A 19,764-nucleotide genomic window follows, 5' to 3' on the forward strand; every position below is an offset into this window, starting at 1 on the left:
GTGACCATGGAACCCAGAGCCCTCTCGCTTCCTTTTGGCCATTTCCGTAAAGCATCGCGAACCGTTTGCCTTTGCTAGTCTCGATACTTTTGCGAAGGTATTGTTAATTCCTTTAGTATCTTATATCTACTAATTGAAGATCTTTTTTATTCATGTTAATCTAAAAAAATCATAGAAATTTTCATAAAAAAGCAAAACATCTAACCGTCAAATTAATTGATTAGCTAACTGTAACCATGATCAACAAACAGATGAAACTACATAGAAGATTAAAAAACAAATCATAGAGTTCAGCTCCAAGACTACTTCCTATCTTGTCTTTCTTTTTTTTTTATAGATATCATTTGTCCAACAAGATTACGTTAGCAAACTTCAGCTTAATTACGATAGCAATCAACACACATTTCCAAATTAATTAAAATATACCAATTAAATATGCGTGTAATCAAACATTATAAAATTAAAACAACGTAACGCAATCATATTACAGATTATCACATAAAAATAATATCAAAAACTTTATAATGTATTTCCAAGAATAATAATATGAGATACGGTGATGACATTAAAAATAATAATAATTTCAAAAAATCAAGAAACAAATAAAAATCTATTTGCATAACACATAAAATAAAATTTTAAATTAGATCTATTCATAAATAATAAACATGATTCTAATATTATGAAAAAAATTATATTTATATTTTACATTCCAATATTTAAATATAAATAGTTGATGTATCTTAGCATACAACCATTATTAATAAAAATATCTACAATTCAGTCGTAAGCTAAATTTTTAGCATGTGCAGTTTCACATGTTGATGCGCTAGTTTTAATAGTTTTTCTTTATGGTTCTTTTATGAAATGGTTATCTCTTCTACTTTTTTCATTTTGAGATTCTTTTTTCTTTTGTTTACAAATCGAAATCTCTTAAAGAAAAACTGTTCGAATTAGAAAGTGAAGAATATAGTTAGAGATGATGGATACGTGTGCAGCCCACCAAATCCGTCCAAATTCCTTCTGCCCAAGGAGAAAAAAAGTGCCTTTGTCTGCTCCCTCTTCGCCTTTACCTCCTTGACTTCTCCTCCTGTCCTCCATGGCGCCCGCTTCTCACCGTCACCCTCAACACAGTGGCACAGTGGGACACTACTACCCAGCTTTCCATTTTGGACCCCTCTGCTCGTCATTGTTCTACGCTTCTACTCGTGTGCGTTTCAAAAATTTCTACTTCCCTGCGCAGTTTTGTTACCTCGTGCTATAAAACTCGTCGATTTCTCAGTCAAACACGGGCTAAAAATTAATCATTGTGCCGACCAAAATGCCTAGCTTCCGCCATTGCTCATCCCTGCTCCTCCTCCTCTGCTACCTATCGACAAGACTCGTTCATGGAGAGGTTGCCAATGGTGGCCACCAGGACCTTCCCTCGCTCCTCTCCTTCAAGGCCTACAACCCAAACGCCACCGCCCTGGAGACCTGGGTCGGCCCCAACCCGTGCTCCGGCACATGGTTCGGGACCCGGTGCTACAGGGGCAGGGTGGTGGGGGTCTTCCTGGACAACGCCTCGCTGGTCGGCGCCGTGGCTCCTCTCCTTCGGCTCAGCCAGATTAGGGTGCTCGCCGTCAGGAACAACTCCCTGTCCGGCCCTCTCCCTCACCTGGATAACTCCACGAGCCCATGGCTGAGGCACCTGCTGGTTTCCCACAACATCCTCAGTGGAAGCCTCAGCGTTTCGCTGGGTTCTTTGCTCACTCTTAGTGCAGAGCATAACGGCTTCCATGGAGGCTTGGAGGCGCTGCGCGTTCCGATGCTCAGGAGCTTCAACGTATCAGGGAACAAGCTCGCTGGGGAGATCTCCGGCGATCTGTCCAGGTTCCCGAGCTCGTCGTTCAGCGGCAATCTTGCTCTCTGTGGGCAGCCTCTTCCAAGATGTGTTCATGCTTCTAATGCATTAGGATCAGATAGTTCTTCAAATGCTACCACTAGTATTGCTGCTCAATCTCCTAGTGCAGCAGCGAACACCGGTGGTAGTGTTTCTTCTAGCAATGGAGGCTTCAGTAAGCTTAACCTGACAGCGCTCATGGCCACCGGCATTGGTAATGCGGTGCTCATCACTGTCTCGTTAGCTATCTCTGTGGCCATGTTCGTCTACATGAGGAGAAAGCTCCGGTCTGCGAAGGATGCTTCCGATGCGGCGCTCTGCTTCGAGGAGGAAGACAAGAGGACGAACGGGGACGAGAAGTGCCAGAAGAGCGGTGCGCTGGTCTGCTTCGAGGGCGGCGAGGAGCTGCGGCTGGAGAGCCTCCTCAAGGCCTCGGCGGAGGTGCTCGGAAAGGGCGTGTCTGGGAGCACGTACAAGGCGGTCCTCGAGGACGGCATCGTGGTGGCCGTGAAGCGCCTGAGCGCGCTACAGTTCCCCGCTTGCCGGAGCAAGGCCTTCGACCGCCACATGCGGCTCGTCGGCCGGCTCCGGCACCGGCACGTCGTCAGCCTCAGAGGATACTGCAACTCCAACGGGGAGCGGCTGCTCGTCTACGACTACCTCCCCAACGGGAGCCTCCAGTCCCTTCTGCAAGGCAATGGTACGTCGCGCTAGAATCTGAAATCGGCCGCTGATTACACAGCAATGGCGTATTGCACATTCCAAATGCATGACCAATTTGGTGTTGATGCTAGTTGTGTTCCTAATTGGTTGTTGCAGGTGGAGGCATGAGAAGCTTGGATTGGGCGACTAAGAAGGGCATCCTGTTCGGCGCGGCGCAGGGGCTGAACTACATCCACACGTTCCCGGCGCGGCCGGCGCTGGTGCACGCGAACGTGAAGCCGTCCAACATCCTCCTGGACGAGCGCGGCGGCTCGTGCGTCTCCGAGTGCGGGCTCATGCGCTACGCCACCAACATCCATCAGTCCATTATCCCGCAGGCCCGGTGCCCGCCCGACCTGTTCCTGGACCGGTCCGCGGCGACGACGTCGGCACCGTCGAGCGGGTGGCACGGGTACGCGGCGCCGGAGCTGGCGTCCGGCGCGGGCGCGAGGGCGACGCAGGAGTCGGACGTGTACAGCTTTGGGATGGTGCTCCTGGAGGTGGTGACCGGTCACAAGGCCGCGGACGGCGAGGAGTGCGGCGAGGGGGGCGACGACACGATGGGGATGGTGAAGATCGGGATGCTGTGCACCGCCGAGGTGCCGGAGGAGAGGCCCAGGATGGCGCAGGTGCTTGCAATGATGGGCGAGTTCATGTGAAGCAGCTGCTGCTTAGCTCGTCAGTTACCAGTCGCTAGTTAGGACGTAACTGCAGTAGAGTCTAGCTAGGTATGTTATGTTGAAGATGTCGAAATGCCGTAGAAAAAAACTTTCTTGCATGCGAGAGAAGGACGCATCGAATATGCGTATTAAAATCGTGGCACAAATTGCTTGATCTTCTGGACAGCAAGCCCCAGGATCGAGTGTTTTTTTTAGATGGAGTCACGTGTTAGTTTGCTGCAACCAGATAATGAGTATGTTTGGTAAAGCTCTATGTATTCTTAGTTCTAGAAATTTATAAAGCTCAAGATGTGAATATACTAAAAGTATTTTGTCTTAACATACAATCTTAAAATTTGATATGGAGCTACAACTCTGTATGGGAGAGCCAACGTTGGGCGTCGGTGTAGCCAATCGCATCCTTCAACGCAGGCCCAAAGCCACCAGCAAACTAATGGCCCAATTACAAGCTTAGGTCTGGTGGGCTTACTTTTGCCAAATTCGAGCTTAACGGCTTGATTAGAGCCCAAAACGTTGTCTCAAAAAAGAAAAAGATCAGTGCCCGAAACGAATTCATTTCTCACGATCCCAAATTCTCTCTGGCAGCAGGAAACGAGACGACATCAACTTGCATTTGCAGCTGTACGCTCGTTAAAAAAAAACCACACTGGCATTTTGACCAACTTGGCGAGAAAATCAAGGGCTCACTTTGCGATTCCCATAAAGCACTTCCCACAGCACTAGAATGTCACTTTGTGCGTGTAAACGCACGGCTTGACGGCTTCGTCGATCGCGACGGCGCACCGTGCACCATTCGTGTTCAGTTTCTACCATGCCAGGCCAGCCACGATACAGACGGTAGGGCTGCCCCTACCGAGACAACTCTTTTTTTAAAAAAATATTATCATTTTATTGAAAAATTATAAAAATATCATTTAAAATAGAAAAATTGTGTATATATATATATATACATATGTCAGCACTTCAATTCGTTAGGCCAATAAAAGACCTATAACTATGCTTAAATAAATTATAACATTTTCATAGAATCTTATATAAAGATAATATATATACGAAAATTATATCTATCAACGATATCTACAACTTTATAGTTGAATTACCTTTCCATTTAAATCCACTTAAATGTCCAAAAAATGGTTAGAATTTACATATCTGAAAACCTAGATCTGAAATTTCATCATTTTTTGGATATTTAAATAAATTTAAATGAAAAAGTGATCACTATATATATCATCAATAGATACAAATTTTATATATTAATATTATCTCTTTCTGAGATCATACGAAAAAATTATGATTTTTAATCGGAGAACCGATGTGCACGTATATCTGTAATTTTCTCATTTTGAATTATATTTTTGCAATTTCTAATAAAATAATATTATTTTTTAAAAAAGTTCGAGACAACTCATACGGAGTCGTGGACCAGTGCTTAACGAGCAGCACATGGCTGATGGCTGGCAACGCAACACGCTTCAATCATTTCAGCCTTTGGGGCCCTTCACCAAACCAATCAACAACCCCAAACGAACCTCGGGAGACTAAAATCAAAAGCTCGTTATTTCGTTATTCGCTGGCACATAACGCTGGCATTTTTCCCATCGAACCTTGAACAATAAATTTGCTCCACGCCAGAAAATACGGTCGTTTTCCCCACCTTCAGATATGATTGTTCAACGGTGAATTTGGTGGTTTCAGATATACCATTCGATCTTCGTCTCAGATTTTACAGATTGGATGAATCCAAGAACAATGCCGCGTTTCCTTTGCAACGATGAGATCGGGGCAGATCGAAACGATTACATTTTTTATCGCAGACTGCATATTAGTGTGGTAGAGCAACATGCTGAATATCGCATTAATCGTGTGCACTTGTTGTTTAAGCTGGAAAGAATCAAATAAATGATCTCATTGATAACGAGAAAAGGAGTAAGTACATGACCGATCACCACCACAAAGAATCACGTACTACGCAACACCTCCCGCGCCACCCAGATGGCACACCACCGAGACTTCTCGTACATACACACGCCCACACCTGGACAAGACTCGGAACGAATCAACGGACCCAAGAAGAAGAACAGGCGAAACCAGATGTGAGGACACATCTGGCTGGCTACCGCGCGGGCAGATCTAGCAGAAGAGGTAGCCGAACGCCGCGGCGGCGAGGGACGCCGCTGCGAGGGGCACCGCGGCGGCCGCGTCGGAGACGGGCGCCGGCGCCGGAGCCTCGGCGGCGGCGGCGGACGCGACGAGCGCGGCGGCCATGGCGGCGGCGGCGACGAACTTCATCCTGAGACCGGCCATCTGCGAGGCTTGTGTTGGGATGAGCGGGCTGCGGGGCTAGGTTTATTCGGCTGCGTGGGATCGGATCTCTCTAGGAGAGTAGCGGAGTCTAGAGAGATGCACGCTAGCAGTAGGCGAGGAGAGGCGGCTCAGCGGGAGGTGGGGGAGGACGGAGGAGGGGGCGAGGTTTATATAGAGGCCTGGGGGGTGGGGGAGGGCCGGAGGGGAAGGAGAGCACGAAGCACGGCTGGCCATTTGTTGGGTTCCGGGTTTGGTGCGGCCCGGCCGATCAGGCAGGCTGGCACTTGCTGTTGGGCGGGGCGCGCGGGCCGTTGGGATCCTCTCTGACCACGCCACGCGCTTTCGTTGTGAGGCTTTGAGCGCGTCGCCGGCGTTTTTACAGATCTTCGTTTTGCAATCTTGTCCCGGAATCACGTTTCAGAGGGCCAAAGCCAACGCGGAACTAGCAAACTAGCCTGAAATCGCTTGGGAACTTTCCACGGTACACTTGGAACTGCGTTACTGCCAGAGTTTATTTATAAATTCTTAAACGAAGCAGTTTGGTCTCGTGGAATTTGAACATGCTGTGCCTACGAGAATTTGTGTCCATTAAGAGTGCACGTCCGGAAAATACGAGCTCCGCCAGGGGTCACATGGGGACTGGGACTCAGAGGATCCACGGGCGAACGGTCACAGGCGCGTGGGGAAGACCAGCCTCGTGGGAACAGCTGGCGCGACAGTTGCGATGGTCCCACAGGTTAGCTGTCAAAGTAAAATACTCCTCCGTAATGGCGCCATGCCACCGATGTTCGTTCGGCTTCCTTCTCTTTGTCCGTTCTCCGCCCAAGACCGCTTCCCTGTGAAAGGTATCGTAGATATTTTGGGGGAAATTTATATTCTTCTTATCGTTGTATCAATTGTAGTTTCGATATTGTTAATTTTATAATATCAAAAATCATGTTACTGGCTTTAATATTTTTAGGCTCATATCACTAGTTGGATGAACCGTTCTAACTAATAGCAATGATCAAACAAGTTTTTAGAACTAATGATATAAACAAAAACGATAGCAAAAGTCAAAACGGTATAATAACAAGAACCTAAATTTTCCATATTTCGGTGCTATTCCTGCTGCGACTGCGATACCCTCGTGTGTGTGCACCGTTTGCTCTGGACTTCCCGGTAGAAATGTCAAACCTGCCGGAGTTCAACCTGATCGCAACTTGCTAACTAACAACACGCGTTGGAGTGCAAAATCGCCGGCTGCCCAGAGCGAGGATGGATGGCAGGTCGTGACGGGAGGTTGGAGAAACAATCAACCCTGGAAGGCCGCGTGAGCAGTGGAGCTTCGCCGGAAGCAAAAGTCCGCGGGCAGTAGGAAAATGCGTTTCGCACTGCTCCTAGAACATTCCAATTTTATTTCTTTTCTCTTCCGGTTCGGTATGTGCGTGAGCGTGACGACTTGGCTGGCGTTGGTCGTCATTGCTTTTGCGGCGTGCGCGAGGGCGGGTACGCCCGCCTCCTTTCCTCGCGCGTCACGACAACGGCCTGAGCGGCTGAGCCACGCCGAAGCCAACGGCCTGAGCCATGCGGGCTTGTCACGTCGTCCTGTCGTGAACTCGTGTCGGCCCTCGTGATCTCCTAGCGGGCTGGACCACGGTGATCTCCGCCAGGCCATTTAGTCCGCGGGCTGGCGCGCGTAATCTCCTACTGGGCTGGATCGATCACTGGCCTCGAAATAAGGAAAAAGTCTATTTCATCTCCCTTAACCTTTGTCCCAATTCGATTCCCCTTCCCCCACACCACCACTAGACATCTATCACCCTCAACTCTTAAAAAACGGTTAAAATACCCCTTCGATCCCATCAAAGAAGTACAAGAGATGGCGTAGCGAGCCACTAGCAAGGTTAAGCTACTGATCGAGCTCGAAAATTCGCGATAATCGTAGTTATTGGTCAAAAATTTAAAAAAATTTAGAGAAATTTTTTTTGGCAAAATTTAAAATTTGAAAAAAAATCGTGATTTTAACCGTTCGGTAATCGGTCCAAACCGGTTACAGAGCGGTTTTTGCATTTTATCGAGCGGTTTTCTCGAATTTTCTGTATTATCAATAACCACTCGGTTTTCTAGGTAACCGCTTGGTTTTCTCGATTTATCGAGCGGTTTTCTCGATAACATGATCCTATGTTTTTTAAAAATACATGAACTCATTAATTAGTTATTGTAACATGCATGATTGTGTAAATGTGTTGCGACTAGATTAATTCATAACTGACTCATCACACCTAAAAAATGAGTGAAACCACTTTCATTAGCTTATTTATATTATGATTTACGTAGAAAAAATAATAGTAGACATGAAAAAGTTAATTACAATGCTGTTTCTTAACATATTCATTTTATGCTCGTGAACTTTGTAAAAGTCATAGAGAAATTAATAAAACTCTATATAAAGTGAAATCAATTTTAAAGATTCTCTTAAAATACGTTTTACATAAGAAAAATATGTGTTTGTATGTTAAACTTTTTCTTAACATGAGTTAATAAGTGAGCCGCACGTTTTATTTTTTTCAAACTTCCTCCCTAGAGAATATGATGCAAACGACATTATTTTTGAATTTTTTTTTCACATAAGGTCTTAGAATTGTGTCTAGTTTTTAAAAGATTTTTTTGAATTATTTTTTCGAATTTTTTGAATTCAAATTCGATTACCGTTCGGTTTCTGAAACTGGACCGGACCGAGAAGTTCGGTTATCGCAGCTTTTAAGCGGTTACCGTAGATTTTTTAACCATGGCCACTGGGTGAGATCCATATATCCAATTCACCAGGAACATCCGGTGCATGATTTTGCAGCCACTTGAAAACCTGTACAGTCATTCGCTCAAAAACAAAAACCCTGTACAGTCACACGTAAGTATACGACATACATGCTTCACGTACCCTTCAGTCTTCATGCCGCCTCACACTGCCGCCTAGCTCGTCACCGGCATCACTCCTCCGCCCACTTAGTCGTCGAGATACAGCCACCCACGGTGCCGCGCGCGTCGAGGCCATGGACTCATACTTGTAGAGTTAGTCCTTCATCGCAGTCGGATGCCAACGAACCGCCAGCAAGCACGGCAGCGAACTCTGGAGGTGAACGTGGAGGTGGGCATTCCGTCGAGCCTGTAATAGGCAAGGAGACTATGTCTGTCGCCAACCTTGTCCGTCACCACTCCGGCCATGAAGCCACCACCGTAAGAACCCTAGCGTCCTGCTCGTTCCATTTTGCTACTTGTACGAGGTCCCCGGACTTCTCCCTCTGTTGCCATGAGCTTGGCAAGCCGGGCATGGCGTCCCCCTGTGTGCACCGTATGATAGTAGAATCGAAATAATTTTATTTACATCTCAATTGCCCACACTATCACCGCCGGTCCTGGCGAGCGCTAGGTGGCAGGCCAGACAAGCCGCGGCGATGCCAGTGGGATTCGGAGTCGAGCCGGGCGCGCGTGGCGGGTGCGGCAAGTGAGTGCGCCGCTACGGCGGCGGCACGCGAGGCCGAACCGCGGTGACGCGCAGGGGCAGGACCCGTGCAGATAAGACGACAACGTCTATGCGTGTGGCTGCCTACGCGAGCTTCCGATCAATGCCAAGGGTGGAAACAGGAGAATGGAGATGGGGACCAGCGCCATGGCTAGAGGAAGGAGATGGGGAGGAGAGGGAGATGGAAGATAGAGCCTGACAAGTGGGCCTGTACTATTTTTTGCTGACTAGATGAGCCATGTCAGTAAAACCGGTATGGTTTTGGGTCAAGGGGGTAAACTGAATGGTACTGAAATTTCGAGGCGATAGATGTCTGGTTTTGTATTTCAAGAGGGAAATCAGACTTGGCAAGAGTGGAAGGAAGTTTTTTTAGAGAAATACCCTCTAACTTATATTAATAATAATGCAAGCAAGTATATGAGTACCTAACTATTATATTGAATATCTTAAATGAATAATTTGCTACCATCAAGTCCTTGTGACGATGAAACATGCTGAACTTCTTGATCTTCCTCATTGAAGAGTCGAGATCTTGCAACGAAAATATGATTGTCAACTATCATAGATGCAGTAAATATACTTTTATATATCTTCATAGATGGTTAGTACTTGCTACAAGTCTCTTGGTAGCAAACTAGCAATGTTGTTTGTCAAAAGAAAATCAGAGAGGGTTTATTTATAACCATCTCAATTAGGAATCAGCCTTCAACGTAGGTGTCACTATTATCTTATAAGTGAGTTGGTTTGATATAACCCATTGCGGGTAAGCAAAATATAAAAAAAATTATAAGAGAGAAAAACTTAATCTAGAAAAGAATACTGAAGAAACTAAAAAAATATAAAATTACTTTTGAAAAAGGCCAGCGAAGAGTGGAAAGGAACCCGTGGTGAGTCCTTGGATGGGGCTACTCCTTCATTGTCCTCATATCTCCCTCCCGATGGCAGTTAGGGTTTGCATACTAAATTTGTAATTCTTTTTTAGCGGAACAATTGAAGAGGTAAAGTAGACTTTTTTTTCTCTCGAAATAACCATGCCGGCGCCCAAGTGGTCGCAATGGGCCAGGTAATCTTTGTCAGGCCGTTTGATCTGCCATCGTGCATTCGTGTCGGCCCATGCATCTCTTTGTGCCGTTTAAGGCCGTCACGGCTCGACATCGAGCTGCTCACAGGGCCGCCGCTCGCAGCTGCCGTGCCGTGCGAACAAGTTTTTTTTTTTTTTTTTTACATTTTCTAACTTAAAAATTAAATAAATAGATTTTGAGTGAAAAATTAAAAAAAATAGATACATACCGTCCTTTTAAAGGGCTGCAACACTTTCAGAGTATGGTAGGGATACCACGATGATAAAGACAGGCCTTACCGTCCTCTGAGAGGCCGATAAGCCCTTACAGCCATCTGAGAGGGCGGTTAGGCTAATGTTCCCGCAGTGAACAATACTCAGTCGCTAAATTTTTTTTCTGTCTTCTCTGTTTAAAACAGTGATCTTTTGTTACTCTAAAAATCCTATTTTTTTTACATGTTTCATAATCCATGTGTAGCCTATTTTAATTAGATTCATCTAGAAAGTATGTGTAGAATTTAAACTAAAATTTTAAAAAAAGGTACTTTTATAACTTCTAGACATTGTTAGGGCATCAAATAAATTCCTAAAAATCCAAAAAAATTCACTAATATTCTTTTTATATGATGGATTAATTTTTAAAATTATTTTTAGCCCTAGGTTTGTATATGTTTGAATTCAAATAGAGTTAAAAAAAGAATATCACATAACATTATAAAAATAAATATAAATAGAGTATTAGAAAGGAACTCACTTTTTCACCATATAGTATAGGATTGAAAATAATTTAAAAAATACTCCATCATATAAGAAGAATATTAGTGATTTTTTTTCTAGATTTTTAGAAATTTATTTGATGCCCTAACAATTTTCTAGAAGTTATAAAAGTACAATTTTAGAGAATTTTAGTTTAAATTCTACATATGCTTTTTATGAATCCAATTAAAATAGGTTGCACATAGATTATGAAATATGAAAAAAAAAATTTAAAATTTTTAGAGTAATAGAAGATCATTGTTTTGAATAGATTGTTTTGAATAGAGGAGATAGTAAAAGAAATTTTAGCGGCTGAGTAACGTTCACTGCAGGAAAAGTAGCCTAATCGACTCTCAGGTGGCTGCAAGGGTGAGAGGGCAGTAAGGCCTGCTTTTTTTACCGTGACATCTTTATCGTCCTCTAAAAGTGTTGCAGCCCTTTAGAAGGCGGTAGACGTCTATTTTTTAAATTTTTTCAACTAAAATCTATTTATTTAATTTTTTAAGTTAGAAAATGTTAAAAAAAAAAACTCCCGTGCGAACACCAAGCGGCCAGCGAGGCTCCGCTCGCCGCTTGCACGCAGACGCTGGCACCGGGACGTGCTCACTGGCGCACGCGTGCACGCGATGAGGCCCTTCCTGCTCACGCCGGGCGCCGCCCGCCTCGCGTCGGCGGCCCCCTCGCCGTCAACGTTCTCGCGCCTACTCCTCCCGCTCCACCTACAAAATAATGGCTGGCGCAACCACCGCCGTAACGTCCACTCCTCCTCCCCTCTCCTCTACCCGCGCCTCCGCAATCGCCGCTGCGGCCGTTTCTTCGCGTCCTCCCAGGTCTGACTCACCTCTCCGCCCTGCTCCCCGTGCCGCACCTCCTCGTATTTGACCCATTCCGTGTGGTCTCGCGCCAAGTGTTCGATGAAATGCCTCTGCGTCTGCGGTGATGGATTCGGCTGATGGTGCTCTGGTGCTTGTTTGTCTGCGCTGCAGATGGCGGCGCCTGCCGATGCCCCCGGCGGATCCGCGGACGCGTTCGAGGTGATCCGTGCCCACCAGGTGCAGCCCTTGGCCTTGATTGTTGCCTTGCCTTGGGGGTCGCGTATGTAATAAAATGGGGACGGTAAATATGGAACTTAAATGAAGTAAATCGGGTGTTCTGGGCCTGTTGTGCCGTGGAGGACTCCATAACCTTGGGGCAAAAAGTACTGGGTGGACTACTGGACTATATGCTATGGAGTCGAATGGGTTCACCCAGAAAGACTTATTATTCGCTTGATATAGGCTTATTGTTTGGTGTGGTGATCTCTTTGCCCAATTAGCATAGCAAGGAAGGAATGGTTTTGTTTACAAGAACCAGATCTGCATGTTCCAAGGTTGTGAGACTTCAGTGTCTGTAGCCAAACATTCATTGGTATTCCCTTCCCAAACCTTGTCGATTCCCACAATATATTTGATTAACCAGTGGAATGAGTATATTTGCAATAGTTGGGAGGTCCGAATAAGTTACTTAACCAAGTTTTCAATCATTTTAGTTTTGATTACTTGAACGCTGCAAAACGAAGAGGCTAATCTTTCATTGTCCCTACATCTTGCTTATTCATACATGACTCTCACAAATATAGGCGAAAGCTGCTCGTCTTCCTCCTGTTGAAGAAATTCGGATAATTTTGGATCGAAGTGTCAGGGGTGTTCTTGCCACCCATTCTCAGGTATCCTAGACTACGTAACACATAAGCTGTTATATTTGCATGTCTTGATGGACAAAAATTTCGTCAGTCTTTTCCTCATTCTACCTCTGAACAGTTTTGTAGCCAGTGAGCATTGGACAGTGTGAAGATCCTGACCCATTATTCATGAAGAACCATCTTGCCTATTGAAACTTATTATTTGTTTGTAATGCTCTGAAGTCCATTTTTCACTGGAATGTTGACGTGTGTTCATCTTGTACTTCTCACATATTCACTGGAGCATGATTGTAGTTTTGTACCATGTCATAGTTTCATGGATTGCCTGGTGCGGAGAGAAGAATATTAATATTAAAAACAAGTGAAAATATGTAATTCTCTTTTGTTTCCTTCTATCATTAACTAGTTGATTAAACAAACAAAAATCTAGAGTTTCAGAACTCCAATATATGTATCTTGCAGAATTATACTGGAGCTAATATATTATTCCATTTATAGGAGCATGCTGGTTATCCATCTGGTTCAATGGTCGATTTTGCATGTGACCAGGATGGTTCGCCCATATTAGCAGTGAGTAGTTTAGCAGTTCATTCAAAGGTAAGATGGTTTTCTGCTTTCAAGATTATGTATACATGGAGTGAAGCCACTTGTTTTTACTTTTTCATGCCCATTATGCATGGATGCCTAACATTTGGTAGCATCACTGGAACACACACAATGGCACTGTCTAGTCTACATTCACCAAATGCAGGCACCATTTGTAAAGCGTATTTCTTCGTATCAATTCCCCTTATGTTTTGCTACCATTTTTGCAGAATCTCTCTGGAAATCCTAAATGCTCACTTCTCGTTGCCAAAGACCCCGAGGACAGGACAGATACTGTAATTACTGTATATGGTGATGCTGTCCCTGTAATTCCCTCCCTCCCTCGCTTGCTCACTCTCTAGATACTCTCATGTGTTTTCCTTGTTACGTGTCTGTACAGATACATTGCTAAATCATAATATGCTTGTCACCCGATGATAACCGTCTTTGCTGACTTCATTCTTCAAAGGTTTCTGATGAAGAAAAAGATTCAGTGAGAAGTGCGTACCTTCGAAGACATCCTGAGGCTTTTTGGGTATGTTTTCTTAATGTTATTTTTCAAAGGCATTTTTATGGAGTACTGATTTCTGATGAAAATTTGCAAAATTAAGGTTGACTTTGGTGACTTCAGTTTCCTGCACATTAAACCGAAAGCTGTGCGCTATGTATCTGGTGTTGCAACTGCTCTCCTTGGCTCTGGAGGTACATGGCTTTTTTAATACCCTAGAGGAAAACTAGTCACTAAAAGAAACCCTGTAATCCAAGAACGAGGAGTTCATGGGTCTAATCAACATTCATTTGGTTTTTTTAATCCCATTTTATTCTCCTACTATTGGTATTTTTACATTAATAGAAAATGTATATTTTGGCATAAGGCTGCATCTAAGTCATTTCTGTAAATATGAGATGAAAAATAACTTGGTGACAGTGTTGCCTGATATATTAACCTGTTGTCAACATCCCCAGAATTCAATGCCGCTGAGTGCAAGGAAGCAAAAGTTGACCCAATATCTCAATTCTCTACTCCTATTACAGTATGCCCGGATTCTGTTTTCCTTTAGTCTTACCATTTATATATTTATTGTACTTTTACACTAAATGTGTCAACCTTTCATTGTTGTACTTGTGTATATACACTGCAGAGCCACATGAATAAGGATCATGCTGATGATACGAAGCTCATTGTGCAACACTCAACCACTGTTAAGGCAAGTGCACGATGAAGTATACTTGTGCATCATTTATTCCAATGATGTTGCTGCAAAATCTAAGCATCTTAAAGCAAGTTGTGCCTCAATATTGTTATTCTGAGCAAGCTGTCCATTTTTTTATATTGTAGTTTATGTCTGTTACTATATAACTAGTACTTTTTATTTGACAGTATATGTATATCTTTAGGCTTTGTTTTTTCTCGAACACGCAGGAGAACTGCATGTGTTGAGGCATCATGGTGCTTGTTGTTTAGAAAGTGAAAATTATGTTCTGCTCAATCATACGGTTGCAGTTTTTTTTCGCCCGATAGACATTCAAAGGTGCAAATATCATCTAGAGCTAGGTTCGCATGCAAGTTTTGACTTGGGAAAATAGTTGCACATTCAAAATTCACAAAGTAGTTTACCAATGAATCGAACAATTCTTTTATAGTCTGGCTGTTATGTATACCTGTCAGTATACTTGGTAACCAGAAGTATTATTCTGCTGTATGCTGGAATCTGCAACATGAAGAACTGGGTTAAGTGCTGTAGCTGTGTAGCATTTCTAGGTGCTGTAGGTTATCGATATTACCAAACCATGTAGTCTTGATCACCCAGGAGCATGGAATAGTAGCACAGGATGAATTCTTTCAGAAGAGCATGCATTGGTGCTTTGTATAGTCCATCTAACATTTTCTCCATTTTGTGCTATTATTTGACCAAAAAAATCTTTTCCAACATTTTGAGAGATGACAAACACAAACTATTTCAGGTGGATTTTGCTTATATGCTGGATGTGGATAGCCTTGGTTTCAATGTGAAGGTAATACTCTTTAAAGGCCGTGTCTTATTCTTGTACTTTACAAATTGTATCGTGGTGCCCCCAACCCGCCCAATGTCATACTGAGCTATGTTGCACGGATACGGCGATACGGATACAGATACGTGATACCGTGATACTTCGATACGCCATTTTTCCCAAAACACTGATGCGGGGATACGTCTATATATGTATATATTAAAAATGAAAAATACATTTCACGTATCACAACAATCACAACATACACAGAGGCTCAGAAAAGATGGGCTCAGGAAAAACCAATGAATCAGAGAATCAGTGAATCATGCTTGCACAAATCAATTTGAATAGAGTGGTCTATACTATCATGCGTGCTCCAGGGCACCAGTTGAATCAGTGAATCACATAATCATGCTTGCACAAATCAATTTGAATAGAGTGGACAAATCAATAATGCTTGCACAAATCAATCAGAGAATCATGCTTACTAGTGTGCCTATCAATCAGAGAATCATGCTTGCATAGTTGCACACTATTAATCAGAGAATCATGCTTGGATTATTCTTGCTTGCACAAATCAATCAAAGAATCACCCTAGCACACTATCATGCGCTCGGAGGTGGGGGCGGGCACAAATCAATCATGCATTCAGTGAAAAAGCTCACCAGGGTAGCAAGCGGGCGACGACCAGCGGATCTGGGCCACGGGCAGACCGGCGGAGGTGGGGGCAGGTGCTAGGCGGAGCTGGCGGCAGACGTGGGGGCTGCGATTGGCGGAGGTGAGGGCACGACGTCGCACGGGCGGACGTGGGGGCGGTGTTGGGCGGAGCTGGCGGTGGAGGTGGGGGCAGGCGTCGAGCGACGGGTGGAGCTGGCAGCGAATGTCGGGGCGGCGGCGGATGTGGGGGTGGCGACGGGCAGAGGTGAGGGCACGGCGTCACACAGGCGGACATGGGGGCGGTGGCGGGCACCGAGCAGAGCTGGCAGCGGAGGTGGGGCGCCGGGGCGGCGACAGGTGTCGGGCAGCACTGGGAGGAGCGACGTGACCCGCAACACGGCAACAGATATGTGCGGCTGTGCGTGCGCTGTGTAGCAGATATGTGAGAAGTGGATTTACCCTAGGAGGTATCGAAGAAGTATCCAAGAGGTATCGCACAAGTATTCGGATTATTTTAATTATTTGAAAATCATAAAATAGGCCGATACACCTCTGATACGTACCCGGGAGTATCCATATCCGATACAGTATCGGATACTGATACATGGATTTTTTTTAAGTATCCGTGCTTCCCAGATACCGAGATAGTACCACATTCGATGTAGTGTTAACAATTCTCAAAAGAATAAAATCTGAAAATTTGATGCTATATTCTGCCTACTCAGTTTGCATCAATGACCATAAAAGTCAGCATTGCGGCATTAGAGCCGAATACCTATAGATGATTCGACGTTTGTAGCCCTTTATTGTCTGGATAACAAAATGCTTGATTGTAATATCTGTTGATAATAAAATGCTTGATTGTAATATCTTTAGATAATAAAATGCTTGATTGTAATATCTTTAGACTTCTTTTTGTTGGACTTCGAATGAACTCTGGTCTCGTGTAGTGAAAAACCCAACCCTGTTATAACATTAATATGTGCACTTTTCTGTTCTCCAGGCTGGTTATGATGGAAGTGTTCTGAAGTTGCGTATTCCCTTCCCTAGGCAGGCGCAAGACAGGAAGTGAGTCCGCACTCTTGACTCTCTTAGCCTTATAATTTGATGCCTACTCCCCCTTTTCCTGTTACATTGTGTTATAACTGCTCTGATGCTTTCTTTATGACCTTCCACTTGGGTTTTTGAACATGATGGAGCATTTTCTTTTTCTTTTCCTGTTCCATTGTATCCTTTTATAGGCCCTTCCGTTTAATTGGGTTTGGATATTGTTATGTGTTCTCTGAGCAATTTGTTTACTAAGAACTCCTAGTTCTATAATATCCTGAATGATGATTTAAAATTGATACCTAAGATGTGGTTGTTTCTGAATATTCACTCGACTGGTTCTCTAAAACAGCTTGTTATTCCTGTATAGGGATGTTAAGACACTAATTGTGGAAATGCTCCAAGCTGCAAGAGCCTCATCTTCACATGCCGAATGATGTCATCTGGAAGGTGATGGATTTGCCGATGTAAACGAAGGAAAACCAAGATCAACAAGAGCTCTTAGGTTTCCGTTCAGTCTCAGCACCAGTTGAAGATGGAGCCACAGAAATATCATGGTTTGATACGTCACTTTGCTGTATATAACCAAGAACAGCTTACGTGAAGCACTTCCAGTTGAACAAATAAAAGCGACTTGCATACCACACTGAAGCGCTTCGCTCCCATGCAACTATTTTAGCTGATTGTTCACCAAACAAAAGGCTATCTTATTGCAAGGATACAAAAAATGTTAACAGCTAAAATGTTGTCCAACTTGCGTGCATGCTTAGTACCTGTGCCGTTTTGGCTAAACACCGATGCTCAAAGTCATATTTACTATGTTGTGGGCAAACACAACATGACCTGTCAATATTTTACTATGTTGGTAAACTTAGCCTGTCAATTGTCGAGCCGTAAGATAGCTTGCCGAGACGTAAAAGTGGTTCATTAAGCAAAATATTCGCTCCCTAGGAAAATATTTAGATACTTACTTCAATCATAAATACATATCGTTTTGAAAAAAAAATCGATCAAACTTTTATAACTTCGACTAACATCAGTTTTCAAAATATGTAATTTGGAAACCTTAAATAGGTAAGATTTATCTTGAAAAATATTTTCATACTATCACAAATTTAATAAATTTTATAAATATACTAGTTGAATGTCTATACAGGAGACGAAAATTTTCACGAGATATTATTATTTACTATGTGAAACATGTGCACCTCCTGAAATCCTACTATAATATTAGAATTGGTATTAATCTCTAATGAAATGTCTCTATTTCAAAACTGAGATATGGTTTGGTAGCTATTGTCCCCAACAATCGATTCATTCCAGAATTGTAGTCACAACTAAAATCAATACAATACAGTTGAACACATACATTTAGACATTTCATTATGGCAAAACGCATCCAACACAATTCCCACAGTTCTCATTTGCATAAGCCATCAATACATACCAACCTTGAAATTGACTTAAACATATCTATAAGAACATCACAAACCCATTCGCCCATAAGCTGGACAATTCATCGTGCGTGCCTCCATTAAGTCCATGCATCATGATACACAAGTTACTATCTGGTACCAAGGTTAGCTATAAATAACTCATATTTAACTTTATGTGACTACCAATACAGCCGTCAATCCCTTCACTGCCCATGTCACTATTCTTGTCCTATTTTCACGCATAGCCATGTTGATCTCTTTGCTGCCTATATTGTCACCTTTGATATCGTTGCAACCGTTGTTATTTTTTAGTGATAGAATGCTTTTGATAGACCAGCCCCCAAAAAAGGACATACATATACTTAATTAAAACTCTCTAAGCAATAGTATATGTATATCAGATAAAGCTTGTCCTAAAGTGGAATTCAGAGTGACAATCATCACTAAATAGGCAGCACTCATCCATAGTCAACCACAACGTTTATGTGTGATCATGATGGCTATCATGGTGGTGAAGACAAGCAACACACCAACGCTGAAGTTTGGGTCTTTGTAATTTATCATAATCTATTGCTCGAATAAACTTGAATGTGTTAAACAATTAATAGCTAGGATTAGTATCTTTCTAAGTTGTATTAACACTCAATACGTGCTTTGCAGCAAAGTGTAGCTACTAAGATAGAATAACATGCTTGTCATTTTGTTCTGATGAAGTACTGCAATAATCAACCATCTATTCATGTAGTGCCTCGACTGATGGCAGCTGTTTTCTCCCATGCAAATACAAAAGTTATAGAACATACTATACTTCCGAATTATTATCAGGTTAGCAACGAGAAGTTTCTTGAATGGAACTTAGTAAATGAGAATGTGGTTAAGCAATCAAAAGGCTAAGGCTAAGAAATAAGAAATTAGCTCAAGTTTGACATGTTATGCTAAGCTCCAGGAATATATAAAGAAAAATGAAATTTGCTCAAAATCAATATGCTAAACTACAAGAATAAATCAACGATTTAGCTCAAGTTTGACATATTATGCTAAGCTACAAGAATAGATGACTAAAGATAAAAGAAATTTGTTGACGCCACTAGTTTCAGATGGAGCACTAACATCATCAAAATTTATCAAAAAGACATTATTCTATTGTCCCTAGTTCCTAAGTTGAAAGAGAGAGTTGACTCTTAAGAACATAAATAAAATTAAAATCAAATCATCAGATGACAGCCAGGCATCACCGTGAACAACAAATATGGGTGGTATGAGAGGTCATCTCCACCTACCACAAGCATATTGTGCCAGCTTTCACCGCACATGGATTGCCTACTCCACAACTATGTACACAGTCAGCTAGCATCTACACAATTGGTCCTTTGTTTGAATATTTTTAACAGAACAAATGAGCTACTACCAAACTATTGATTTCCTTAGGGCCCTCATCAATTACACTTCAATCAATTCAGGATCACTGACAAACAAC

The 19,764-nt window shown here is 43.1% G+C and overlaps 2 protein-coding genes across 2 annotated transcripts; both read left to right on the top strand.

The window, feature by feature from the left end:
- The first annotated feature begins 1,134 nt into the window (after positions 1-1,134).
- Positions 1,135-3,544, top strand: LOC133892082 (probable leucine-rich repeat receptor-like protein kinase At1g68400). The gene is made up of 2 exons (XM_062332829.1): positions 1,135-2,582; positions 2,702-3,544. Exons 1-2 carry the CDS (start codon positions 1,322-1,324, stop codon positions 3,241-3,243), a joined length of 1,803 nt encoding a protein of 600 aa, XP_062188813.1. The 5' UTR covers positions 1,135-1,321; the 3' UTR covers positions 3,244-3,544.
- A 6,709-nt stretch (positions 3,545-10,253) lies between these two features.
- LOC133892848 (glutamyl-tRNA reductase-binding protein, chloroplastic) lies at positions 10,254-17,594 on the top strand. The gene is made up of 13 exons (XM_062333815.1): positions 10,254-10,265; positions 11,422-11,719; positions 11,876-11,941; positions 12,508-12,594; positions 13,069-13,167; positions 13,386-13,481; positions 13,625-13,690; positions 13,767-13,857; positions 14,122-14,189; positions 14,298-14,363; positions 15,121-15,171; positions 16,808-16,872; positions 17,222-17,594. Exons 2-13 carry the CDS (start codon positions 11,516-11,518, stop codon positions 17,286-17,288), a joined length of 1,026 nt encoding a protein of 341 aa, XP_062189799.1. The 5' UTR covers positions 10,254-10,265; positions 11,422-11,515; the 3' UTR covers positions 17,289-17,594.
- Positions 17,595-19,764: the final 2,170 nt, after the last annotated feature.

The sequence above is a fragment of the Phragmites australis genome, chromosome 15 (genome assembly GCF_958298935.1).
Source record: "Phragmites australis chromosome 15, lpPhrAust1.1, whole genome shotgun sequence".
Classification (NCBI taxonomy): Eukaryota; Viridiplantae; Streptophyta; class Magnoliopsida; order Poales; family Poaceae; genus Phragmites; species Phragmites australis.

Bases quoted from the DNA above. Each gene is read 5' to 3' on its own strand.
- LOC133892082 (XM_062332829.1), top strand. From the start codon at position 1,322: ATGCCTAGCTTCCGCCATTGCTCATCCCTGCTCCTCCTCCTCTGCTAC. The intron at 2,583-2,701 runs GTACGTCGCGCT...TGGTTGTTGCAG, and splicing joins GTCCCTTCTGCAAGGCAATG to GTGGAGGCATGAGAAGCTTG.
- LOC133892848 (XM_062333815.1), top strand. From the start codon at position 11,516: ATGAGGCCCTTCCTGCTCACGCCGGGCGCCGCCCGCCTCGCGTCGGCG. The intron at 11,720-11,875 runs GTCTGACTCACC...TCTGCGCTGCAG, and splicing joins GTTTCTTCGCGTCCTCCCAG to ATGGCGGCGCCTGCCGATGC. The intron at 16,873-17,221 runs GTGAGTCCGCAC...ATTCCTGTATAG, and splicing joins AGGCAGGCGCAAGACAGGAA to GGATGTTAAGACACTAATTG.